This window comes from Ziziphus jujuba, chromosome 1, assembly GCF_031755915.1.
Source record: "Ziziphus jujuba cultivar Dongzao chromosome 1, ASM3175591v1".
In the NCBI taxonomy this organism is placed as follows: Eukaryota; Viridiplantae; Streptophyta; class Magnoliopsida; order Rosales; family Rhamnaceae; genus Ziziphus; species Ziziphus jujuba.
Window position 1 is genome coordinate 344,217 of NC_083379.1, and position 26,319 is coordinate 370,535.

Genomic DNA, 26,319 nt, shown 5'->3' on the forward strand with positions numbered 1-26,319 from the left:
AGCAACATTTGTTTTTTTTTTTTCCCCCTTGCGTAAGATCAGAAAGCAACTTATTTGAAATTAAGCATACGATGCTACATCTACGGAAAAAAAAAAAACAAAAAAGTATACTATGCCGCTGCATAAAAAGAATAAAATATATAAATAAATAAATTATATGATGTAACTGTTTTTTTTTTTTTTTTTTTTTGGGTAAAGATTGGTAATATTATATTTTACTAAGAAAATATAATATTTATATGGTTTAATTAACTGTACCAAAGAAAAGCATACATTAGTACATTGCAATGTGGAATTGATTAGAATCCATCCAGCTCAGTTGTATACTACTGTAAATAATATGTAATTAAAGATAGATTAAACAATAAAACTGAAATTACGTGAACAAATTAGATGCGTAGGTATGAGCTACTCGAAATAAAAGCGGTTGACGTGTCATATAATTGGAAAGGAATATTTGCCATTTAGAAGGACATATAGTTATAACATACTTTTGGATAGACGGACCAACTACCATACTTTTTCTAATAAATCGAGCAGCATCGTTGGTATTGATATTATGAATACTTGTTTTGACAAATATTAAAAAAAAAAAAGAAAGTTGAAATTAAAGAAAATTATTGCTCAACAAAATAATAATAATAGCAGAAATAATTAAATTGGTTTAAATTATGGTATCCGAATCCAATTACTTTATTTCCCATAAAGATAAAGTAAACATTGTTAATTACTTTATTTCGATTGACATTGATGTAAAAAAGCACCTCTCCTCTTCTCAGTAGGTGCCTGGTAGGAGGTCTAACTGGTGTTGCAATTTCATAAGTAACTAGTTTTTTCGAAGAATCCAAAACTATTGGTTTGGTTGGATTGAAGGTAATTTTCCTTTATTGTACTTTTTTTATTTATTTATTTTTTTAACATTGGAAAAGTGAAAGCCCATTTTCCAACAATACATTAAACTCAATTCACCAAAAAAATAAATAAATAAATTTTTTACCATCTCCAGCATAAAGAAAGAAAATGGGTTCGGAGGAGGAAACGCATAAGCCAGCATAACTTTTAATTTAACTTTTTCGGTGTCACATATTGTATTTTTCTCGCTTTGTTTGTTTTCCTCGTTTTCCGAAGTAGCTTATTTATCAATTAGATAGTGTTGCTTGTGAGTCGTGACCACGCACGAGTCTACTCGGCCGAGTATAGAAACAGAGTGTGTATTTTTAAACACTCAAAATCAAAAGCTGGTCTCCAAAATCGTGGTTTCCGCCAAATTCCTTTTTTTTTTTTTTTTTTTTTCAAAAAAAAAAAATCTTTCTTATTTATTTATGGGACAGATATATGTTTTGTTTCTTAAAAAGCGGTGCATTTTGAAAAAATTTCAAACATATTTTAATCTCAATCCCCATTGGCTTTTAGCGATTATCTTTTCCGATTTCTTAGCTCATTGTCTGTCTCCCAACTCTCTCTCTCTCTCTCACTATCTCTCACTCGTTCTCTTTTTTGTTTTGGGCGTAGCTTTTTAGCTGCCACGCTCTCTCTATCAAAAATTTTGCCAATGCCCTAGAAATGCTTTCCAGTTTCGGTTTCGATTTCAGTCTCTTGGCCTACCAGATCTGAGACATTATCCAGCTCAATTCTCTCTCCGTGTGTTCTTTTATTATTATTATTTCTTGTATAGTGCTTCTCCCGGCGTTTGAATTTTACGGTTGCAAACCTTTTTGGTTTCGCATTTTGCCATTGGAGTTTCTTCATTATAGCTGGGATCGAAGTTGGCGCTTGGGTTTTTAGCTGAAGGAGCTGCATTTTGTGCTAGATCCAACTATGATCTTACACTTTGAAGAAGAGAAGCTGTCATTCTGAAAGCCTCGGTTTGGGACTGGTAGGTTGCTCTAAAAGTTTCCTCTTTTACAAAAGTTTTGATTTTTTTTTTCTTTTTTCTTGTAATGTCGTTTCTGATGTGGTGTGCTTCAAGTGATGGGTTGAAGCTGAGTTGGGGATTCAGTTTTTCTGAAGCATACATATATATATATATATATATATTTTTTTTTTTTTTTTCTTTTTCTTTGTTATTTCTTCCGCAGTTTCTTGGGTGAATCATTTTATTTTGCTGACTTGACTATTGTTCTTGGGCCTGGTTGTATCAGCGGCTTTGTTTCTGGAGTTGGTTAGCTGGTGAATTAAAATGGAGGATCCTGTAGAAGTAGAACAAGTGGAAGATCCAGTGGAGAAACGCCTCCTAGTTCCGGAAAAACAGGCATCGGCAAGTTCAGTAGAGGGCGAGAAAAAAGTAATGAAAACTGTGAAACGACCTGGTGTTACAGTGTCAGTGGCATCCAAGGCGTCGGCATCGACTGGTTCTGTTAGAAAGAGAGTGGAACCCAAAAGCCCTTTGGTTGATTCTAGTTCAAGTGTGAACAAATCATCAATAGCTGCTGGAGCATCACGCAATTCGAATTCAGTTTCTCTGGTCAGGCGGAACAGCACTGGGGGAGTGCCTGAGAAACCATCTGCTGTCTCTGCCACTAGACGACAGAACAATGCCACTACTATGGCCATCGCTGCTGGCAAAAAGACTACAGAGCCAGCAAGGCGGTCTCTCCCAGAGCTGAGGAGGAGTTCACTGCCTTCGGCGGTCGCTAAACCTTCAAACAGATCGACTGCTTCAGAAACACGAAGGTCCACGGCTATGTTGCCAGGGGACCGGAGTTTGAGAACATCGACTAGCTCTGATGTGACTAAGCAAGACACTGTCAAGAGGTCGTCAGTCAGGCCATCATTATCGGTCTCTTCTTCTTCTTCAAGAAGGGTTGCTTCTTCCTCGTTAGACACTAGTGGCGGCAGCACTGGGGTTAGGAAGACGGTTTCAAAGGTTTCTTCACCATCACTTCGATCTCCTTCAGTTTCTAGTGGATTGCGAGCTGGGTCTTTGTCTTCTTCTCTTGACAGAAGTTCTAGTTTATCTGGACGTCGAAAAGTGGCAACTCCTGAAAGTCGGGATTCAAGGTTCATTGTCCTTCCTCAAGTGGATATTAAAGCTGCTGATGACGTGGTAAGCAACGCAGTCAGCAAGCCTTAACAACGTTAATGGTGATTTAAATATAATTCTTTACTCTCACTGGTCTATTTTACTTATTATATCAGAGGTTGGATCTTAGGGGTCACAGAGTTCGCAGTCTCAATGCAAGCGGGCTGAACTTGTCATCAAATTTAGAGGTAATTAGTACTATACGTAGTTAACTATGCTCTGCAGGAACTTTTTCTCTTATTTTTTATTTTTTATTTTTTTAAATCATTTATGTTATTAAATTTGATCTAAAGTCCTTTCCAGTTCCTTAATTCCTATTTTTTGTAGATTAATCTTCAGTCATGAGATTTGATGCAGACTCGAGTATATCTGGTGTCTTATGAATATAGTGACGTTAGATTTTTTATTGTAACGACGTATTTCTGTGCATCAATTCCTCATGCTAGGATATAAATGTTCATTGTCTCTAACTCTTGCCTTATGCTGCTCAAGCTATGACTCTTCATGGGCTGATTTCGAGCTATTACATTCTTGACATTGTTTTCAATTCTTTTTATGAAAAAAGAAAGAATCATTATTAGGCGGAGACTCGTTTATGCATATTCTGTTGATAGTTCCCGCTTTCAATTGAGTGGTTGAAGATTCTTCATTTTGAATGATTCATTGAATACTTTTTATTTTCATTTATTTATTTATTTATTTTGCAGTTTGTTTATCTCAGAGACAATCTCTTGTCTACGTTGGAGGGAGTGGAGATACTGACGCGAGTTAAGGTGTGTTATTAATTACAAGTAAATGGGAAAGTTTCTTTTTTTCCTTACAGCCATGTTTTCAGAAATTAAATAGAAAATTTTGAAGCAACTCAATAAACAGTAATAGAAGAGTTGCAATTTAGAACTGATGAGCCTGATAATTGATGTGCAAATTATTTCTTCCTTATTTCAAGGTTCTTGATCTGAGTTTCAATGATTTCAAAGGGCCTGGGTTTGAACCTCTTGAGAATTGCAAAGCCTTACAGGTTTATGTCTCATATTTACTTTTAAATTGTATAAACGCCGAATTATCTTTGTATAGAGTTCTGAATGGTTTCTTCTTTAGCAACTCTATCTTGCTGGAAATCAAATCACATCACTATCAACTCTTCCTCAACTTCCTAATTTGGAGGTAAGGTTATGAATGTGTTGCTGATCAGCTATCAAAGTTCTCTACTTGTAATAACCTGCTCTGTTGGTTTTGGAATTAATTAATCTATATCCTTTATTTCATTTTCCTGTTCATAGTTTCTCTCAGTGGCTCAGAATAAGTTGAAGTCTCTTTCAATGGCAAGTCAACCACGACTACAGGTTTGTTTATTGTTTTTTATGCAGCATTTGTGTCTTCTTTATTCAATATTGGATCAATTACCTGTTCATTTTTGGTCATTTTATGCAGGTATTAGCAGCTAGCAAAAATAAAATTTCAACACTAAAGGGTTTCCCTCACTTACCGGTCCTCGAGGTCAGTTTTCATTATATTAAGATTTGCATTGGTTCTAGATATGATTCAACTAGTTTTGTGGTCATATTTTTTACTCTAAGCTTAGCATCCTTATGAGACTTTATATTCATGCCTAGACCATATGATTATTTTCTTTTGTTGCAGCATTTACGAGTGGAGGAGAATCCAATACTTAAAATGCCACATCTAGAAGCTGCTTCCATTTTACTTGTTGGTCCTACATTAAAAAAGTTTAATGATAGAGGTATCTTAGTATATTTGTATATTTAACTGATCTAACCCTTCTTGTCTCTATGAAAATGTGATCTTCTCAAGAGTCGCTGTTTATTATTTCCTGCTCTAAAGATGCAGGCACTTTTAAATTTTTTTAGCAAGTGATCTTGTCTTTTCTATGGAATATTCTTATAGATCTCTCTCGTGAGGAGCGAGCAATTGCTAAGCGCTATCCTGCACAAGCATCTTTGTGCATTAGAGAAGGTTGGGAGTTCTGCCGTCCAGAGAATGCAGCAGGTATGTACAGTGTAGTTGAGAACTATAATTCATGTTGCTGCCTGCGATGCTAACTTAATCTGTTCTACTATCATCTGTATGTGTAGAGATTGTTTTGGATGCATAATTGGATTCTCGTGGCAAGATGGGAAACTTGGTAGTTTAGTATTTATTTATTCTTTATATGATAGGAATTCTATTCATGATTAATATATATATTTTGATGTTTCTTCTTTGACATGTTCTAAATGTGAAATAAAGAAAATGGTTTATAGGGGCCAAAAAAAAAAAAAAAAAAAACTATTGAATAATTTGAAGTTAAAATAAATTTTCAGCAAAAATCTGATGGCTGTTCTGTTTTAGTTAGTGCATCCATAAAGACATAGCTGATAGTTTATGTTATGCATATGTGTTGGGTATCAGGTATAGGAAGTAGAGGTAAAAGATGTAACATAGGAGAGAATGAGAGATGTGTGGATAAAAAGGAAGTAAAAGGTATTAGAAATATTTAGTGTCGTTATTTTTATTTTTATTTTTTAGAAGGAAATCAGTAAGGGAGCATTAAACGCCTACTTTATGAGGGTCCTAGGATGAGAAGAATGTAATCGTTTAAAAGGAATTGTGAATCATAGCTTCTAAATACAAATAAGAGAAAAGACATTATTATTTGAATCACTGATGTTTCGGTTTTGATTTGTGGATGTTAAGTTTCATTTATCATTTGTTTTTGGACATTCTAAATACGCATTTAACTTCCACATGCTGGGAAAATATGTGTAAAAATCATTATTATTTTGACTAAAAAATCATAGTTCAAATATTTGATATTTTTGGCAGATTCAACATTTCGCTTTTTAGTAGAGAAATGGAATGATCATTTGCCTCCAGGCTACCTTGTCAAAGAAGCCTCCGTTGATCAACCTTCTGAAGAAGATGCTTGTCGCTGCCACTTTAATTTTGTGCAAGATGGCAGTATAAGCATTGAATCACAACTGGTCTTAAGATTTCAATGGTTTTTGGGGGATAGAACACCTTCAAATTTCACTCTCATTCCTGATGCCAATGGAGAGGTAACCAACTCTTATGGTACTCTGACTGCATTCAAATATGTGGCTGGCAATTGATAATTGTCCAACTCTTACCTTCTTTTGATGAGCCTGGTTCAACAGGTTCACTGGCCTAAGCATGAAGATATAGGTAAAATACTGAAAGTGGAATGTACTCCCATGCTGGGAGAAGTTGAGTATCCTTCTATTTTTGCCATATCTTCACCAGTTTCACCGGGTAAAATTTCTCATGCTTTCTTTGAAGATGAATAATTTGTTTTGGAGATTTCCTCCTTGTATATCGAACACACAAGCTGAAAAAAGAACCTTAAGCTTTATTCACTGAAGATAATCTTAGTTTTCCTTCTTGCAAAGGAAGTGGAATTCCCAAGGTTGTGAACCTTGATGTTCATGGGGAGCTGGTGGAGGGAAATATTATCAAGGGCCATGCTGTGGTGGCGTGGTGTGGAGGGACACCAGGGAAGGGTGTTTCTAGGTGAGTTGGACAATATGCATATATATCTAATTGGTGGGTGCTTATAAAGACATACATTTTTATCTACATGCATGGATTTATTATAAATTTGTTTTGCTGTATGCTGTATGGAGTATATCTTTCAATGTGCATCATGCTCTTGCTACAAGAAAATAATTATAATTGCTCTATTCCCATATTCCAGTTGGTTAAGGAGAAAATGGAATAGCAGTCCTGTGGTGATTGTTGGAGCAGAAGATGAGGAGTATCAGCTAACCATAGATGACATTGATTCGAGTTTGGTTTTTATGTACACACCAGTAACAGAGGAAGGTGCCAAAGGCGAGCCTCAATATAAATATACCGATTTTGTCAAAGCAGGTTTGTGTGATGCTTCTTTAGAAAGTCACATCCAACACACTAATTCTAGTATGCTTTCAATGGAATCACATACTCTACCCTGTTATTTTTGTTTATTAATGGTGACAAGTCTTGTCAATATGTTAGCACATATCTCAAGTGATTAGTTTTGTCAATTATGTAAGAACGAATTACATTTTTCTTCTTAGATGTATAAACTGTATTTGTTAAGTTACAATCAGTATGAAAAATTTTACGACAAATAGACACCAACTAATTCATTTCATACAAATAATCCAGAAATACTCTATTCCTAATGTATAGCTGAATGCTTTTGCAAAATGCATTACAATGCATAGTACATGAAGTTTTTGGTCCAACTTGAACCTAAAAAAAATAAAATTGAACTTGCTTATAGACAAAGTTTTTCTAGCCTTGGATCCTAAATTTGGTTGGGGTTCCTTGATACCAACTGAAAGCTTGACTAAGGATTGTGCAATTCATCAACTATGTAAAATGCCATATCAATGTGTTAAAAAATCCTGAAAGTTTCTCTAAAATAAATTTAAAACAAATAATATTTTTTGTACTATAATATATTGTTCATTAACGTAGAACTTTGTCCTTTTTTGTATTATAATAGATCAATATTGTTCAATATTGATCTATTGTATGGTTGCTATGTTACCTGTTCATTGTTCTATTATGGCTAAATACTTTTTGCTATCAAGATTTTTTCTAGATTTTTTTCATGCTGAAGAACTATCCTCTATTTATAGTTTGAGTAGTTTCTCCCTATTTTGCCTTCTTTCTCCTGCATCCCTTAAATATTATGATTAGGGATACTAATTATTAGTGCTTCATGATCACAGCTCCTCCATCAGTCTGTAATGTACGAATTATTGGAGAAATTGTTGAAGGATTTACCATCAAAGGAGTTGGTGATTACTTTGGAGGAAAAGAGGGCCCCAGCAAGTTTGAATGGTTACGTGAGAGTAGGGACACTGGGTTAGTATGCTCATTCATGTTTCAATGACTGAGTTGGTAAAAGTTAATGGACAAGTTTCCATTCCTGCTTTGGTTTCTTTCTTGTATTCATGTGTTGTATGTCACCTAAATTTGTTTAATAGTGCCTTTTTCCAATTAGGGCATCTGTCCTTTCCAATTGCTATGGTTTTGCATTTCCATTTATGAAATACACTTATTTTTTCATATTTTCTAATTATTTTCATATATTCTATTTGAATTTAACTAAAATAACGTTGTCCATCTTGGCTTTGCTTTCATGAAATAATTTGTTTTTATAAAGACCTCTCTCTAATTTTATTTCCTTCGATGATGGCTTTTTTATTTTTCTAATTTTGGCAGAGACTTTACGTTAGTATCAAGTGGTACTCCTGAGTATACCTTGACCAAGGAAGATGTTGGACTATGTTTGGCGTTTGAATATATACCTATTAATTTTGAGGGTTTGTTTCTTGGCCTGTTGTATATGGAGACATTTTACGCATGCTTACAATGACCTTATATATATATATATATATATATATGTATAATATGAAAAACCTTAGTCACAGATTGTCATGTAGCATTCTGATTGAAACATTCTTCAGGGCAAGAAGGGGAGTCTATGTCAATACTGTCTCAAGTGGTAAAGCAAGGTAACCACATCAATTTTAAATTAATTTTTGGGGCTAAATTTTTGTTTTATGATATCCATTGAAAGATTAATACTTCTTCTGAAGAATTAACTTCACAAATATTTTTGATAAGCAACATAAAATTTCATTTATTAAAATAATTGAAGATTTTTTGCCAAAAATGTGACATTCTAGTATAGCCATTATGATTTTTACTTTGCTTATGTTGGCTTTCTGTTTGGATTTATGGTGCTACATGTCTTAACTTCCTCTTTATTATGTTTTTTGTTTTGTTTTTGTTTTTATTCCTTACTCCAGCACCTCCGAAGGTAACAAATTTAAAGATAATTGGTGATTTGAGGGAGAACAGTAAGATTACTGCAAGTGGTATTGTTACTGGAGGAACTGAGGGATCTAGCAGAGTACAGTGGTTCAAAACAAGTTCTTCAACTTTGGAAGGTGAAAAAGGCCTTGAAGCATTGAGCACATCCAAGATTGCCAAGGTGGAATATGTTAAATTTTCCCTAGTGATATGCATCATAATAAAATTTTAGGTTTTAGCTTTTGAGTATTTATATTTGATACTAATTGCTAAGCATTCATTTGACCATTGACCTTTTGTTCAGGCATTCCGCATACCCCTTGGAGCTGTTGGCTACTATATTGTTGTAAAATTCACTCCGATGACTACAGATGGTGAATCAGGTGAACCAGCATTCATTATATCAGAAAAAGCAGTTGAGAGTAAGTGCATCGTTTTGCTTATTCATTATTGATTGATAATCATCACTTAAGCTCAAAGGCTGATGTGCCTAACTTTGATTCATTGGTCTCACTAACCGATATATGAAATTCTCACAGCTCTACCCCCAAGCTTGAATTTCTTATTTATTACTGGTGATTACGCTGAAGGTGGAATTTTGACGGCATCATATGGCTACATTGGTGGTCATGAAGGAAAAAGTATATATAATTGGTATCTTCATGAGGTTGGACTTTTATCTACTTTATCATTATGCCATACTTAATATGATGCTTCATCTAAATTAAGGAGTGCTGTCATGGTTTTTTTAATTGCCAGGAAGAAAAATAATACATTCTACTTGGTTGCATCAATATATAAAGGTTATGCTTGGTGTATTTTATAAGCCCAAAGCCTGTACAATCACTCTATATTATATGAAGTAGGGATAATCCATTATTTAGTATGACAAAATGCTTGGATAAAATAAGCTAGTCAACCTATTATAATATAGTTAATTTTGTTTAACTTAGACAAAGAGATTGTTTCTTTTCTTAGTTATAATGATAATTAAATTTTCTTGTTTCTTTTCTTAGTTATAATGATAATTAAATTTTCATACTATGTATATATTATGCATGTGCATTCACACACACATTTCAGAAATATAGTTACTCAAACCAAATTTAATTTTTTATTTACATAAATTTTTTTATTTTTAATATAATAGAGTACTGTACGGCTCACTACTATGTAACAGTACAATCTATTGAGTGAAACAAGCCATAATGGGGTATTGGGTTATTTTCATCGTAAAATTCGCTATTCCCCACAACTTAAGTTGTTTAAGAGTGAAACGAACATTGGTAGTAGTTGTTATAAGTTAGAATTCATCACAAAAGCTTTAGGTGTTATGAAGTGACCCAATTATGTATACCTAGAATGTAAATTTGAAAAAGGTGATAGGGCCAAGGAGTCTGCCAGGACATCCCAACCTAGGTTGGCACCCCCAAAACAAAAACCGAAGACCAGACCAATATTATTACAGAATATGAAAAAGTACATATAGAAAGCACAAGCCAAAAAGATGAACAATCGTAATACAATGAAATAAAAACCCCAAAGCACCTAGGTGACCTCGTTATATGGAGAATGTAAATGTTGACCCATTTAATTATGATAATCATGCCCCTTATAGATATCACGAAGGTGAATCTGTTTATCATGATTATTAATCATATGAATGTAAATGTCGAACATTATTAATATGAATATTAAATGGGTTAGGAAGGGTTGAAAAAATTTGACATAACTAATAAATGGATTAAAATAAACACAACCCACTTACACTACCATTTCTGTATTTTCCATTAAATAACTGCTAGTGTGTATGTGAATCTTAGGTAACTAATGCTTTACTTGCTGGGATTCTGCAGGTTGAAACTGACTCAGGAAGTGTAATACCTGAGGTTTCAGGACTTCTTCAGTACCGCATTACCAAAGATGCTATTGGTAAATTCATTTCCTTCCATTGTACGCCAGTGCGTGATGATGGGATTGTTGGTGAGCCAAGAACTTGCTTAGGACAGGAACGTGTTCGCCCTGGTAATTTTCTTTGCTCATGTTGAAGACTGACCCAAAGATACTGTTGTTTCTAACTCAGAATTGTTGCTGTATATGTGCTTGGCATAAGATGTTTTGGATGCATATGTCATATGAATGTTATGCCATATCTGATATGTCAATCACACATTTTGAAGCATCAATATGAAATCAAGTGTTCCACATCACTTTTCTGTTAAAGCAATAGCTTCAAGGAAGCGATATTGTTATACACCAAATGTCTCCTGAAGTGAAGCAGCTATCAAAAGAAAGTAATAACAGCGAGGAGTGTGTTGTAAATTTGTGTGCCTTTTGATTTAATTTAATGATATTGGTAGTCCCTGTACCTTCGTGGTGGACATGTCCAGTCTATTGTTTACGTGTATCTCCTCTTTATGTGATCTTTTTAACTTTTGTGCGTGAAATCTTAATCACAATGTTCACGACTTGGTATTTAGGAAGTCCAAAGTTGCTCTCTCTGCAAATAGTTGGAAATTCTATTGAAGGAACTGAGCTACGCGTTAACAAAAGATATTGGGGTGGTGAAGAGGGAGATTCAGTTTTCCGATGGTTCCGGGTACATTTATTAAATTTTATACTTGGTAAATTTTATGATGTTCTCATTTGCCAAATTGTAATTGGCAACAGTTATTGGTATGTGATCTTATCTGGTGAAGTGTGTGTCACTTAGCACGATTTGGAAACTCACATTTACTTACAAAATCTATTTCATCAAAAGCTTTGTGTGGCACCTGTTGCCTATTTTTCTTCTTGCCTTACCAAATCAGTGTACAAATGTGATTAACCTAAAGCATTGCTCATGCAGACTATTTCTGATGGCACTCAAAGTGAAATCAGGGGTGCAGCGGGTGCTTCATACATGCTTTCACTTGATGACATTGGGTTCTTTATCTCAGTTTTGTGCGAACCTATTAGAAGTGACTGGGCTCGCGGTCCTACTGTTTTATCGGAACAGATTGGACCTATAGTACCTGGTACAGACTAATAATTTTTTTCGATGTGCATTCATATATATATATATATATATAGTAAATAGTTATCTTTAACTTTGTTTTTCTTTTTGTTGTTTTTCTTTTTGTTTCTTCTCACTTAGTTGTTTTCTTGTTTGAATGATGAAGAACAATATTACTTGTAGTTGCAAGTTTGTTAGATGCAAGATAATGCTGATGACTTCCCACTTATTTTTCAAGGAGGATGGAGAGTTGCATGAAATGAGATATTTTGAATTTGTATTCTATCTGCATTTTCAGGACCCCCTACTTGTCATTCTTTGGAGTTTCTTGGATCAATGGTAGAAGGTCAACGATTGAGTTTCATTGCGTCTTATAGTGGAGGGTGAGACTCTTTTATGTGGATTTCAATAAGGGTTGTTACTTCGTTGCCATGATACTTACTGCAAGGGTGGTTTGTGGTTCAGGGAGCAAGGATCTTGTTTCCATGAATGGTTTCGAATAAAAAGTGATGGTATCAAGGAGAAACTAACTACCCACGGTGAGTATGGTCAATAGGGGTGGGACTTATGTTCACTTTGAATGGAAATTACAAATTTCAATGGTTAAATTTTTTCTCTTATCAGACTTTCTGGATTTGAGTCTTGATGATGTGGGAAGATGCATTGAACTTGTATACACTCCCATCCGCAAAGATGGAATAAGAGGGAATCCTAGGAGCATTTTATCAGATGTGATTGCTCCTGGTAAGCTATACTTTTAAATCACAAAAAATTCAGCATGGATGTGGATATAAATTCTCATTGTTCCTGATGTTTTTATTTTTAAGTGGTTAAGTTCTACTTTTAACTCACAAAAAATTCAGCATGGATGTGGATATACATTCTCATTGTTCCTGATATTTTTATTTTCAATAGTTTGTGGTGTAATGGTAATTTGTAAGTGTATCCTTTCTGTCGTTTTTGTGATTGAGTTTATAATTCAATCTGTCAGGAACAAGAGGCTTTAATTAATTTAACTTGAGTGGTTTAGTTTATTTATTGGCTCAACTGAATTGAAAATGGTGTTATAAGTTGTATTCTGTATGGGAAAAAACCAAGTTCAATTACATCACCTGTGAATTCATAATTTTAGTTGTATTGGTTGTTTGGACGTAAGTTATGTGCTATAAATTAATGTCAGTTTTAGGCTAACAATCATATTTGTTGGTAAAAGTTGATTAAAGTCGAAGATGCAGCAATATGGTTCCCTAATCATTGCTGTTAATCTCTCGCTTAAGAAATGAAGGTTTCTAAATAGAACTCTGGAGTAAATATTTTCTAAAAGTAGTTACATACTAAAGCAAGGAGATTATTAGAATGTCCTTTTATTAGAATATGGTAGAACACTGAAAATTTAAGAGGTGCCATAATAAGGGTGCCATCTTGTAGGAAGAGATTGTAAATAAGCTTAAGAGGTTATGGCATTGATGCAGCTTGCTTTCCATAATGCATTTCCTTGCTACAAATAAATCCAAATTGTAAACTTTTGTGGTTTTGGCATCTGATTGTGGGTGACATTGTTCATTTATTTATTTTGATAAGCAACTGTAATGTAAATGAAATTACATTAGATTCACCAGCTTTTGTTAAAGGAAGACAATTTTTTTTTTTGTAATGTTTCACTTAATCTTTCTTGTTAATAATGTTTACGCCATTCCTATAAAAAAATAATGTTTCAGTTGTTGTTTCTTCTGTTCATTTCTTCATTTTAAGATATTCTGGTGCTAATTTAATAGTTACCTATTCCCACCTGTTGTTTCCTGGCAACAGCGGATCCTCTAGGAGTGGAACTTGTAATTCCTGATTGTTGTGAGAGCGTGGATATGGTCCCACGAAGAACATATTTTGGTGGGCAGGAAGGCGTTGGAGAATATATTTGGTACAGAACAAAAAGTAAGCTTGAGGGATCTGCACTGATGGCTATATCTGATGCATGCGAAGGTGTTGTTATATGTGGTAGAACACTGTAAGTTCTGATATATTCTTTTGGATTCCAAAATTTCTAAATTTGTTACTATACCTTTTAAATGGATGTTTATTAACGATGTGCAAAATGTGGCAGAACATATACACCATCACTTGAAGATGTGGGGAGTTATTTGGCTTTGTATTGGCTGCCTACTCGTGCTGATGGAAAATGTGGAAAACCATTAGTGGCAATTTGCAATCCTCCAGTTGTGCCAGGTATGGTGAAGCCCTTCGTATTCCTCTAAAATTATTTCTGTTATAAATAGTTAACAAGATGAGTAGCTATTTAAACTACCTTATTAGAGCAGTGATTGATAGATAGTCTAGTGCATTTTTTTTTTTCTCTCGAAAATTTCTTATTTTTTAAGCAAGTGATAAGGTTGTTTTCATTCTTTTTAGCTTACAGAAGATTTTTTCCTGCAGTGTGCTGGTTGGCCCTATGTAATGCATATTACTGATTTTCTAATAATACTGGTTGACTTTTGCCAAAAATTTCCAAAACATTTGAATTTTATTTCCTTGTAATTTTTTTTTTTTTTTTTTTTGCCTTCTGTGTCTTTCCTTTGCAACTTGGTCCGACATGGTGTGATCTTTCAAATCTTGTTTTTGTTTGTTGATACTTTATAGTGTAATAATGTGGCAGCTCTTCCAGTAGTTTCTAATGTTGCTGTCAAAGAGTTGTCTTCGGGTATTTATTCTGGAGAAGGAAAATATTTTGGTGGATATGAAGGAGCAAGCCTCTATAGCTGGTATAGAGAGACGAATGAGGGAACTATTAGTCTTATAAATGGAGCCAACTCTAGAACTTATGAAGTTACAGACGAAGACTACACATGCCGTTTATTGTTTGGGTAATTTCCTATTTTTGCTATGATAAATATCTTGCTTCACTAACAATTAAAAAAAATGGTATAAATAAATAAATAAAAAAGAAGAAGAAAAGCTTTTATCAGGTTGTTCATTTATGAATAATAAGTGCACCTCTAGTAAAGTATTGATATAGTTTCTGTGTCAAATTTAAAATCTCCTAAAAATTGTGAATGCTGGATGTTGTTTGAATTATCAGCTTCTTTTTCCAATTTGACTTCATGCTCATTATTAGATTTTATGAGTGAACTTGCCATTGTTTGAATTATCTGTCTTTTCAAGCACATAATGCAAAAATAAAGCGAATTTTTTATTTTTATTTTTATTTTCATTTATTATTATTATTATTATTATTATTTTTTCCAGTCGTGGTGTTTTTTTGGGGAGAAGGGGGCCCCCGTTGGCTGGGGCGGGCATTTGCTCTAAATCTGTAAAACAATCTGATTTGAATTCTTAGGCGAGTTTGGGCACTTTATATAGATATTAGCGGGAAACATTCACTCTTTCACACTGTATATTTATTTTTAATGTAAATTCTCGATGACAAATGTTTTAATATGTAAAAAACATTTTCAATTGTTTTTTGGGTAGAAGACATAAATTCACTATTAGAAAATGACTGCAGCTTTATAGTTTTTCCTGTAAAAGTTATGTCCACATGTCATTATTTAGGTTAATAATACAAGAAATTGCAACCAAAATTTATTGATTAGAGACAACTTGAATGCAGAACCCAGCTACTGTAGGGAATCAATTATAGTAAGTGCTACTTTGAGTATCTATGTCAATAAAATTTTACAATTTTATCTTTCAGATATACACCAGTTCGTTCAGATTCAGTTGTGGGAGAACTCAGATTGTCTGAGCCAACCGACATTATTTTTCCAGGTGAGAAATCCAAGTCCACAAATCATTGACTTGTTGATTATTTTGTAAAACAATTCTTCTCATATTATGTTTTGATATTGCACTGGTTTATTTAACATATGCTACATATCTTTACATGGTGAAGCTTATTTAGTTTTATTTTGGATATATAATTGCCTTCAGAGCTTCCAAAAGTGGAAATGCTCGCTCTCACTGGAAAGGCAATAGAAGGTGATGTGCTCACTGCTGTCGAAGTGATCCCTGATTCAGAAACTCAACAGTGTGTGTGGAACAAGTATAAGAAAGATGTTACATACCAATGGTGTGTGCTACAACTTATTAATTTGCTGCATGATGGCATTCAATTGTCTTTACAGTATTTTCACTATTAGGTGCTGGATAAATTGATTCTTATTCTTCAGTTTTTGAACTTGAACTTGAAGGGTATTGTATGCCGAATGATATGAAACTCCTTTTTGCTTTATAATTCTCTGCTTGGCACTGCTTGCATTGAATTGTAAATGGTATCAAGTGTTACGATGGTTGGTTCCTTGTGTTTATGTAATATATTGTGCAGATAATGAGGTGGCTGGTTTGAGTGTTTGCAGTAGTTACTCCCGCTTTATACTAAAGTGCTGAATTCTTCACTGTCATTGCACACAAATTTGAAATGATTCATTAAAAGTTGTGGAAATATACCTGATGAAAGCTGTATTAGCACATAATTTTGTTACAATTGTTATTCATGACACAAGACATGCTGCAGGTTTTCATCAGAAGGAGATAAAATGTCCTTTGAGCCATTGCCTGCACAGCATTCTTGCTCCTACAAGGTGCGGCTAGAGGACATTGGACGATGCCTAAGATGTGAATGCATTGTGACTGATGTGTTTGGAAGATCAAGTGAGCCTGTGTATGCTGAAACTGCAGTTATATTGCCAGGTATCAATAGATGAGGTTACATTTCCTTGTGCTGTTGGAGCAAAAAATTTGAGAGTTGTCTGCTTCTGCTGTAAGAATGGCTTGTTACTTATATTTACCAGTCTGAATACTGAATGCAACATTTTCCTCTTGGAACAACTTTGATTTAGTGGAGCATGATCTAATGTACTGCCTCATATTATTCTTTTGATGCTGCCAAAACATATATGAAAACTATTTTGAACTCCTACCCTTGTTTGTTTTGGTTGCTTTTGGTAATGTTAATGTTTTTGTGGGGCCCCATAGGATAGATTAATGATTGCATGGTTCAAATGAGCTTGGAATAATTGATAATTTCCCTTGATAGTAATGTTCTATTTTCTGCTGTTCCACTTTGTTATCATCAATCTGAAAAACTTAAGTTGTTAGAAAGGGGGCCTAAATATGTATACCAAGTTAACACAATCGACAGTTTAGTCCTGCTCATGTTATGTGTAGTACCGCCTGCTAACTGGACCAAAAGTGGGTATTTCAACTGCAAAATAATAAGTAATAGGAATGGCAGCTGGTATGATTCAAACATGAACAAGAAAATTATTAGACTCTAATAACACTTAAGCTATCATCTATTCTAAAAGCTTCCACTATTAAGAAGTGGGTCCATTATTTCCATGCAGCTAACAGTTTACAGTAGTTTATACTCTTTAAAAACATTTAGCTGTTTAAAGTCTAAAGCATTTTTTTCTGTTTAAAGTCTTGGGACAGTTCTTTCTATTGGACTGGATGCCATTTTCTTATGCTAAGAGTATTGGAAGTTCATATTGTTACTGTAACTTGGTTTTGGTGCTACTTATGTTCAATTTTCTGTATGACTGGTATTAAGAATGTTATCTACAAACTTTGCAAATATCTTTCATTCATCTATCGTTGTTTCAAAAATCTCTATGATATATATATATATATATATATATATATATATATATTACAGGGATTCCTAGAGTAGATAAGCTGGAAATTGAAGGGAGGGGTTTCCACACCAACCTGTATGCTGTCCGTGGTGTTTATAGTGGAGGAAAAGAAGGAAAAAGTAAAATTCAGTGGCTCAGATCTATGGTTGGAAGCCCTGATCTTATATCTATACCAGGTAGAATTATATTAATGTTTTCTATTTTGGAGTTCATCTCTCATGTTTTGTTATTAATATTCTCTCTCTTGGATTCTCATATGATATTGTATCAATCAATAGATACATGAAGGAAACGATAATGATTGATAAACAGCTGTTGGGTTATAATGATTTTGGTGTAGATCAGGAACAACAATTTGAAGACCTAAAACTTAGTTATCTATAATGAGATTGTCTTTCTGGCCAGTAGTGAAGGAGTTCATCCCCCTGAATAAATTGCTTCGCATTATAAATGAAAAGAAAAAAATAACATGAACGCATCTTTTTTTAATTAGAAACTGCCTTTTATCTGTAGGAAGTTAATACTAAGAACATAGGAGGTTTCATCCTCGAAAACAAAAATACAGCAAAATAAAAAGAACAGTAACATTAAGAAAATAGTAAAAGTTATGAACACAGCCACCCATGACATCTTTCCAATTTAGAACAATCAAAGAAAAAGGGAAATCTTTGAAAGATTTATCTTTAGAGTTCCACAAAGATCTTCACTGCTGTCTGTCTAAAAAAAAAAAATTCTGTTGTTCCTTTCGATCCAAATTGCCCATAGCATGGATAAAACAGCAGACTTCCACATCATCTTGGCCAAATTATTAGTACCAAAAGCAGTTTGTTCCACCATCATGGACCCACAATATTTAGGTAACGCCCAAAAACCCTACTTCTTTCAACAGTACTAGGATTATCCATTTCGCAAATAATATTTGCTGATCAATTGTAAGCTTATTTTACTAAACTTCTTTACATGTCAGACAGGAAAGTTGATAGTTTATCTTCTCTTTAGTTTAGTTTTGCTAGGTTTTTTTACCAGATCATCTTTTCCGTTGTCCAAAATTTGAGTGCAAAAATTGTATTTCAGGAGAGATAGGTCGAATGTATGAAGCAAATGTTGATGATGTGGGGTATAGGCTGGTTGCTATTTATACTCCTGTGAGAGAGGATGGAGTAGAGGGCCAACCTGTTTCTGCATCAACAGAGCCCATTGCAGTTGGTAATTTCAATTATCTCTTGCCTAAGTTTTTGTTTACCACCTGCAATCACTTGTAATCATGAATTTTTATTAAATGTATTTTCTATGCTTTTGATGATTGCACATTTTCTTTTTCTTTTATTTCCCCCAATTTTGTTTATCTTTTTGATTGCGCTTATCAGGTCTGAATTAAAAGATTTAATTAAACAGCTTGCGTTGATAATTGCTATCGACTTAAGAGTCCGAGAACATAGTTTAAACTAGAATCTGTATGATTTAAGTTTTATAAAACTTATGCCTGAAGTGGAAGTTTCCTTGGTTCTAACTTTAAATCCAATTATTCTTCATTTACTTGCAGAGCCTGATGTTTTTAAAGAAGTGAAGCAGAAGCTTGATCTTGGATCTGTGAAGTTTGAGGTATGCTATGATTTAAGCGCAGAGGATTCCTCATCCTCTGGAAATATTGTACTTTCTTTGCAATCAATAAAATTTTTATTTCTTATCGTATAAAGGTTATTTTATTTTTAAGTTTTTATTAAGATTTAATGATTATGTATACTTTCATGTCTCGCAAACTCTCAATGTGTCTCTGGTATCTGTTGCATATATGGGTTATTTAAGACTAAAAGTTTCGAAAGTTGTGCTGATATACATTATTTACTTTTTGAACCTTATTAAACTCATTTACTGGCTTATGTTAACTGGAAAATAGAAATGCCTTTTCTTTTTTCTTTTTTTCTTTTTCAATTGTTTTGGTTCATTAACGTTTTAAAAGAACCACAACCTGGTTTGTTGGGTCAATGGAGGGAGTTGCTTAACTGTCCTTGGCCTGTTTGTTCTATTGGACTAGACTAGATGAGATTGGACTATTTTTAGTCTAGTCCAATTAAATTGAGCTCAACTTAAAGCTGATTTGACTAGAGTTAAAATAGTCTGGTCTAATCGGGATGTGTATATTGTTGAGTTATTATTGTATGCATCATTTGTACATGATATGTATGCATTTTTTGATATATTTTTCTTTAATGGCACCATTACCAGAATGTTCTGAGTTGTGTTATTTATTTTATGGTTAATTACTTTATCATGCCGTGGAGATTTTTTTTTTTTTTTTTTAATTGAAGAATTTATCGTGCCTTGCATGTTATTAATTTTTTTTTTTAATCTAATTACCTTTTTATTTCTTAACCTGTGGTGTTATTTTATCCTGTATTTCATAGCTATGGTGCCTGGATATTGGATGATACTTTATTTCCTGGTGTTAAAAGACTTTCCCTTCTGTAATTTATAATTCATAGCTTGATTGTTGTGCAATCATAGTTCTAAAACATATTATGGAGATTATCTTGGCTTAATAAAGTTTTTTACCTGTTTCTTTTCTTCTCAATTTATGCTTCGTTAGATTTTCTCTTCTGTTGGCTCACTGCTTATCACTGTTGCTACAGGCATTATGTGACAAGGACCGAACTCCAAAAAAGGTTTTCTTATGATCCCTTTATCTCTGCTTCTAAAATCTAGTGTGCTTAGTGTTTTATAAGATTGAAAATATTATTGATGTAACATGCTTTTGTCATTATTAAAATTGCAGATTCCAGCAATGGCTAGCCTTGAAAGAAGAATCCTAGAAGTCAATAGAAAAAGAGTGAAGGTTGTAAAGCCAGGTTCTAAGACTTCTTTTCCAAATACTGAAATTCGTGGGAGTTATACACCTCCTTTCCATGTAAGTTTGTCATTACTCCTATATGGTCTAAATTATTGCATCACCAAGCAGTGTATGTTACTATTTTGTAAAACTTGAAATGAGATTATTTTATTTTACTTTTTTTAAAAAATTATATAACAGGTTCTAATTTTATTTTTCTGCGTCTGAAATTTCTCATCCTCCTGAATGTTTTGCCATTTCATTCTGTTTTTTAATAAGTTATTATATATATATATATATATATATATATTTTTTTTTTTAAAAAGGAAATATGACCAATACATATTTTTGTTTTTGCTATTTAAGCATGAACATTATTATTTGAGTAATTATCATGTTTAGTAAATTAGTTAGCAATCAGCCGTTGGTAAGTTTGTGATTATCGTCCATATAGTGCAGACCAGGTTATAGGAAGGAAGAAGAAAAAGTATTTAGAATACCATTCTTGTTCTTTGTTTAACATACTGAAAGTTGTATTCAATGAATTTGATTTTGGAAACTAGAGATACCATGCTAAACCTAAAAAAATTGAAAACTTGGTTTTTAATTGAAAATATTGAATGCTTGCTGTTTTTGGGTATAGCTAGATTATGGAAGGGCATATTTGTATATATATATATATATGTACATATGTATGTAGTGGAAATTTAAGTGTAAGAATGTACAGGTGGAACTGTTCCGGAATGACCAACATCGGCTTAGAATTGTTGTGGATAGTGAGAATGAGGTGGACTTGATGGTGCAGTCCCGACATCTCCGAGATGTTATTGTGCTTGTGATCAGAGGCCTTGCTCAGCGATTCAACAGTACATCCCTCAATTCCCTACTCAAGATAGATACATAATATAGAAGGTGAATTCATACTTGAGCAGGTTCTGTTAAAATATCCAATTTTTTTTTTTTTTTTTCATATTATTTCGATGCAAGAGTAAGTGGTTTTACTGCTCCGTTGTGTGTAAAGAAAACGGTTGTATAGTAGTCATTTGGTGTATGGTTTTAAAATCATTGTATATTGGATGATCAAATTAATGATAGTGATTTTTATGTCATTCGCAAATGTGCACTTTTCAACTTTTATTTATCAATTATGGGTATTGACCTGGTGCTTATTTTTGTTCTACACTTTTTGCACATTCTGGATATTTGCCGATTACTTATCTTTATTAGCCTGAGTTGGTCCTTGCCTCTTCACTATGAATATGCCTGAAATTTTTTATTCTACTAAGAAAGGTTAACAAAAAATCTCTCTACCATGTGTTCTTGTATTTCCTTTTTATAATACTCTTTCAAATAAACATTAATAACTAAAATCTTCTGCACTTCTTTTACTTTTTTGTCGGTCTTTTTCCTATTCATGTTAAACCTTGTAATAGCCTAGGTAAGTTAAAATTTTGCATTTAAATATGTTTTCCTGTTGAACGATATCTTTTGATCAAACTTTTAAGCTTGAATTGACAATGATGTTATGATGATTGAGAGGTAGAAAGCCTACTGATGTAGAGGCTGCATTTTGAATGCTAATTCATTAACAGTTCTTGACGTACAAAATTCTGAATGCAATATGATCTTTCATTGAAACATTTCTCAAAAGGATTCAACTAACTTCGGTCTGGGTCTTGGTCTCCCCTGCCTCGATGTTCGATGCTTGAGTTGAGTCAGCGGCTCTTTCAGCCTCCTTAGCTGCATCATACGAAGCATGTAATGCCACAAACAAATAGTAGATAAGCAAAACTACTGTCCAAACTATGAATCTGAGAAATGAAGGTCCATCAATTGAACCCATGATGAAGACATTGATTGCTATGGAAGCCGAAGGCAACCAAGGAAGCAATGGCACACCCCACATTTTTGGTTTCCTAGCTTTCTTAACAGTCAATTGTAGCCCGAGTGTGGCCAAGAACCAAACTGCACCAGTAACTGTGTACCCTATCCAGCCATCATTGCAGATTACCCAATAAACAGCGGAACTGATGGATGATCCTATGATCAGCACCATGAAGCATATTAGTTTGTTCCTGTCTGAATTCGAAGTCTCCCCTGAAACATAGTATCGCCTTACAATCAGTGCAATGGCAACGAGAGAAAAGATGAATAGAGTGGATATGGATAGCAGGTTTGCCAAAACATCAAGGCTAGTGAAGAATGCAACAATGGAGTTTGCTACGGTCATAATCACTGTGGCTGTCACGGGGGTACCGGTTTTCTGGTTGATGGCTGCCAGAATGGGTGGGGCCATGTGGGTGCGTGCAATATGAGTGAAGTAGCGAGCTTGGGCGAGGAGATTAGCCAGCAGAACAGTGGTCATGCCCTTGAGGGCTCCAATTGCAACAATGTACTTTGCCCAGTCCATCCCTGCTGCTTGGAATGCTATGGTGAAGGGTGCATCGGCATTAATAAGGTTGTAGGGCTGCATCAAGGTCAAAGTAGCGGCTAGCAGGCAATATAGGGTTATGGTAATCAACATGGAACCAATCAAGCCAATGGGAATATCCCGGCTGGGCTTCTTTATCTCCTCCCCCAAGGTTGCAACTCCATCAAAACCAACATATGCAAAGAAGAGAACAGCGGAAGCCTTGAAGATGCCTTTGACACCGAAGGGCATGAAGGTTGCCATGTTAGCAGGGTCAGCCTTGGTTAGGCCCGCTATGAGTATGAAGACCAACAAAAAGATATGTATGATGCTTGTGACCGAGTTGAAGCGAGACGATCCCTTTATGCTCATGGCTGCACCGATACAGACTGCAATGGAGACCACCACTGCGATTGGGTCCAAGTGGTTGTAGTTCTCGGCGAGGGCAGAGACATTCAAACGGAAATCGTTGGGTTGGTGATTGCACAGGGTGGCAAAGTATGAAGTCCAGGACCTTGCCACGCTGGCACCGGCTACCATATACTCGAAAAGAATGTTTCCGGCAGCAATATAGGCAACAAAGTCTCCGAGTTCGACCCTGAGATAGGCAAATGATCCTCCAGCCACGGGGAGTTCAACGGAGAACTCGGTGTAGCATAAGACGGAGAGCAATGCAGAAACGCCAGATATGAAGTAGGAGACCACAACTGCAGGACCAGCATAGCTGCTGGCAGCCTCGCCGGTGAGGACAAAAATTCCAGCACCCACAACGGCTCCAATGCCAAACCAAATGATGTCCCACCAGTTGAGGGTTCTCTTCATCTCATTCTGGCTGCGGGCGCGCATTTCGTGGAGCTCAAGGCTGTCCATGGATCGTGCCAGCAGCCGATCTTTGAACCTTGTTTTCGTGCTCCGAAGTGCCTCCGCATACTTCCCCCAGCTCTGGAATGACTCCTCCGGCAGTAAATCTTGTTTGCTGCAGATACAACTCATCACCCTTTTCTCCGATGTCCCATTAACAGTGCTGCCATTTCCCATCGCCATTATTACTTATTCTATATCTTATATTCTAGCTAAGTTGGCTCTGAAATTTATCAATTAATTGCCTTCAACACAAACCACAAACAAACATATTTAGTATATAGATACATATACAGAGAATGTAATATTATGGTGCACTCATTCTTCAGAATCCGTTACCTAGGATATAGCTAAAAAAGCACCAGAAATTTGCCTAATTATTCCAGATGGAATTCCTAGCATTAGCCTCTGTTATTCTCAAACTGAGGGACCTCAACAGAATGAGAGAGATAAATGGGGAGATATATCGGATCGGATCGGATCCTATCCAATCTTATTTATTTATTTTTCAAACACAAGAAATTTGAAAAAAAAAAAAAAAAGTGAAAAATTAAAAACATACCAATCACTGACACTTTTCCTGCTGCCTTATCCTCCTTGATACAAATCCATCACATGTATTTTTTGAGCAGATTACATTAATAATTTTTGAATTAATACAAAAAATATCAGATCAATAGCCATCTATAAAAGGTTCAAGTCAACTAGTAACTTTTGTAAGTACTAAAAATCTCCGATCTAAATCAGTTCCCCTACCCCTACAAACACGTATTTCACTGCTACCTAACTTCTTAGTACTTGGTGTTTCATTCTTCTCAGAATTCCTTGAGACATTTGACATTAGACATTGACCATCCCTTGGATTCACATTGATATATGTGATCCTACCTATGCCAAATCTGAAACCCTTCTCACCAATACTAAAATATAAAAGATTGTTTTTCCCAACATACGAGTATATATTTCAGGAAAATAATAATAATTACAAAAAAAATAAAAAATACATATTTAATTGAATAAAAATAAATGGGAAAGAATTCAGCTTCTCTCACTAGTAGTAGTTAAACATTTGTAAAAGCAGTGGAGTGTTGGCACAACACTACCTAAACATCGAACTCATCGACCATTGTATTTGATGCCAAGTTGCCAACCAATTTGAGGTCTTGCTTTTACTTTTCGCATGCGGCATGCACATATTTCTTTCTTTTTCTTTTTCATTTTTTTTACAAAAAAAATTATAATCCTAAGGAATCCATTAGTCCATTTACAGAATTCACAAACTAAGAACAAACCATTACTAGACAAACAAGGGCCCTCCGGGTGCTCTAGGAGCAGATCGATTAGTTAAAACCTAATATAATTATTATTTAATAAAAAGTGAAAATGTGTCCGTGCGATATTTTTATATATTGAAAAAGAAAATGGTGGAGTGAAAGAGAGAGCTAAAGTAACAAGTCAAGAACTTTTGATAAGTAGACTTGGATGAGTAAGATAATCTTTTAAAAAATAAAATAATAATAATAAAAAAATGATTATAATGCATACCTTGAAGTCAACAAGAGGTGGCGATAGAAGTTAGAAGGGATTTAAGAAACAAGCTCAGCTTGTGAATGAGATTAAACAGAGAAGAGGCAGTAATCAATTTGTCAGTAGGGTTAGGTTTAAACTGTTAAATTACCCCGCTGCCTCTGTCTGCTGCTTTGGTTTTCCCACATACAGCACCTTCTACTATACGTGGGGGGACCATTTAGGTATTTTTCCACTTTTTTATTTTTTAATGGCTAGTGAGTATTTGGTAATTTTCTTTTTTTTTACGAAAGAGTTCATTTTTAAATTTTGAAAGTTAAATTTTATGATTTAGACTTTTAACCTTTAAAAATAACCATTTTAATATATAATTTTTAAATTTGTTATAAATTGTAGGTTCATATTCTTATAAATTTGCTAAACAAATTGGTAATATTTTTACCCACATCATTGCTATTCTTATTAATAAGAAACCTAATCTATTTCCTTACAAACTCCGGTATAAGTTGGATGGTATTGTTACTAATTTATTTTGCTAAAATGGCAATCCATCAATCTTTAACAAATTAATTGAATTGACATTTTTGAAAGTTGAAGATATAAATTACAAAATCCTACAATACAAATCAAACGAACCAAAATGCAATTAACTCTTTGAAAATATTCAATATAAAAGGCACTCTTCAAGATAAATGATTTAAGTAGAAGGTTTCTCTTTTTCTTTTTCCTTTTTTTTGTTTTTTTTTTGTTTTTGTGTGTGTGTATAAAATTTACTAAAGTAAGGATGAGTTCAAATTCTAATACCTTGGACTTTACAAGGGCAATCCAGTGATAATATGATTATTTTTTTGGATAATATTAAAAAAAATCCAGCACTTTTAGTATAAAAAAATTTATAAAATAATAAAAACTTTCTAGCTTTTTCTACACCCTATGCCTCTCACTATAAACCCCAAGTTGGGGCACCTATGCCTCTCGCTATAAACCTCAAATTGGGGGTAATTCAAGATTAAAATCTCATATCTTATGCCCTAACATAGTACATAATTAATGCAGGTTTAGAGTCTCCTATTTTATTTTTTTATTATTATTATTTTTTGTAAATATATATAGAAGACCTTACTGACAAGCAGAAAATCCTTTTTTTTTTTTTTTTTTTGGTTCTTATACACAATAACAACTTTACAGGTCTAGGTTATTGCCTTTCTTACTTCTTCT

General features: G+C 34.2%; 2 protein-coding genes across 2 annotated transcripts; one reads left to right on the forward strand and one right to left on the reverse strand.

Annotated features, from left to right (window-relative positions):
* The first annotated feature begins 1,366 nt into the window (after positions 1-1,366).
* On the forward strand, positions 1,367-21,412 carry LOC107417667 (187-kDa microtubule-associated protein AIR9). The gene is made up of 38 exons (XM_016026328.4): positions 1,367-1,876; positions 2,142-3,046; positions 3,139-3,210; positions 3,730-3,795; positions 3,969-4,040; positions 4,121-4,186; positions 4,303-4,365; positions 4,454-4,519; positions 4,664-4,763; positions 4,928-5,029; positions 5,846-6,078; positions 6,178-6,292; positions 6,430-6,550; positions 6,735-6,910; positions 7,762-7,897; positions 8,258-8,358; positions 8,503-8,550; positions 8,848-9,032; positions 9,156-9,273; positions 9,391-9,518; positions 10,708-10,876; positions 11,332-11,450; positions 11,700-11,868; positions 12,145-12,229; positions 12,312-12,385; positions 12,471-12,590; positions 13,656-13,851; positions 13,948-14,069; positions 14,497-14,704; positions 15,535-15,608; positions 15,771-15,909; positions 16,354-16,529; positions 17,497-17,652; positions 18,551-18,682; positions 19,020-19,078; positions 20,107-20,139; positions 20,250-20,381; positions 21,031-21,412. The coding sequence occupies exons 2-38, from the start codon at positions 2,180-2,182 to the stop codon at positions 21,205-21,207; spliced, it is 5,175 nt and encodes a 1,724-aa protein (XP_015881814.2). The 5' UTR covers positions 1,367-1,876; positions 2,142-2,179; the 3' UTR covers positions 21,208-21,412.
* A 459-nt stretch (positions 21,413-21,871) lies between these two features.
* On the reverse strand, positions 21,872-24,533 carry LOC107417149 (cationic amino acid transporter 1). The gene is made up of 2 exons (XM_016025767.4): positions 24,137-24,533; positions 21,872-23,819 (listed from the first exon to the last, which is right to left on the reverse strand). Exon 2 carries the CDS (start codon positions 23,755-23,757, stop codon positions 21,958-21,960), a length of 1,800 nt encoding a protein of 599 aa, XP_015881253.3. The 5' UTR covers positions 23,758-23,819; positions 24,137-24,533; the 3' UTR covers positions 21,872-21,957.
* Between the last annotated feature and the right edge of the window lie 1,786 nt (positions 24,534-26,319).

Coding starts and splice junctions, on each gene's coding strand:
- LOC107417667 (XM_016026328.4), top strand. CDS start 2,180: ATGGAGGATCCTGTAGAAGTAGAACAAGTGGAAGATCCAGTGGAGAAA. Junction 12,230..12,311: donor ATTGCGTCTTATAGTGGAGG/GTGAGACTCTTT, acceptor TTTGTGGTTCAG/GGAGCAAGGATCTTGTTTCC. Junction 18,683..19,019: donor AACAGAGCCCATTGCAGTTG/GTAATTTCAATT, acceptor ATTTACTTGCAG/AGCCTGATGTTTTTAAAGAA.
- LOC107417149 (XM_016025767.4), bottom strand. CDS start 23,757: ATGGCGATGGGAAATGGCAGCACTGTTAATGGGACATCGGAGAAAAGG.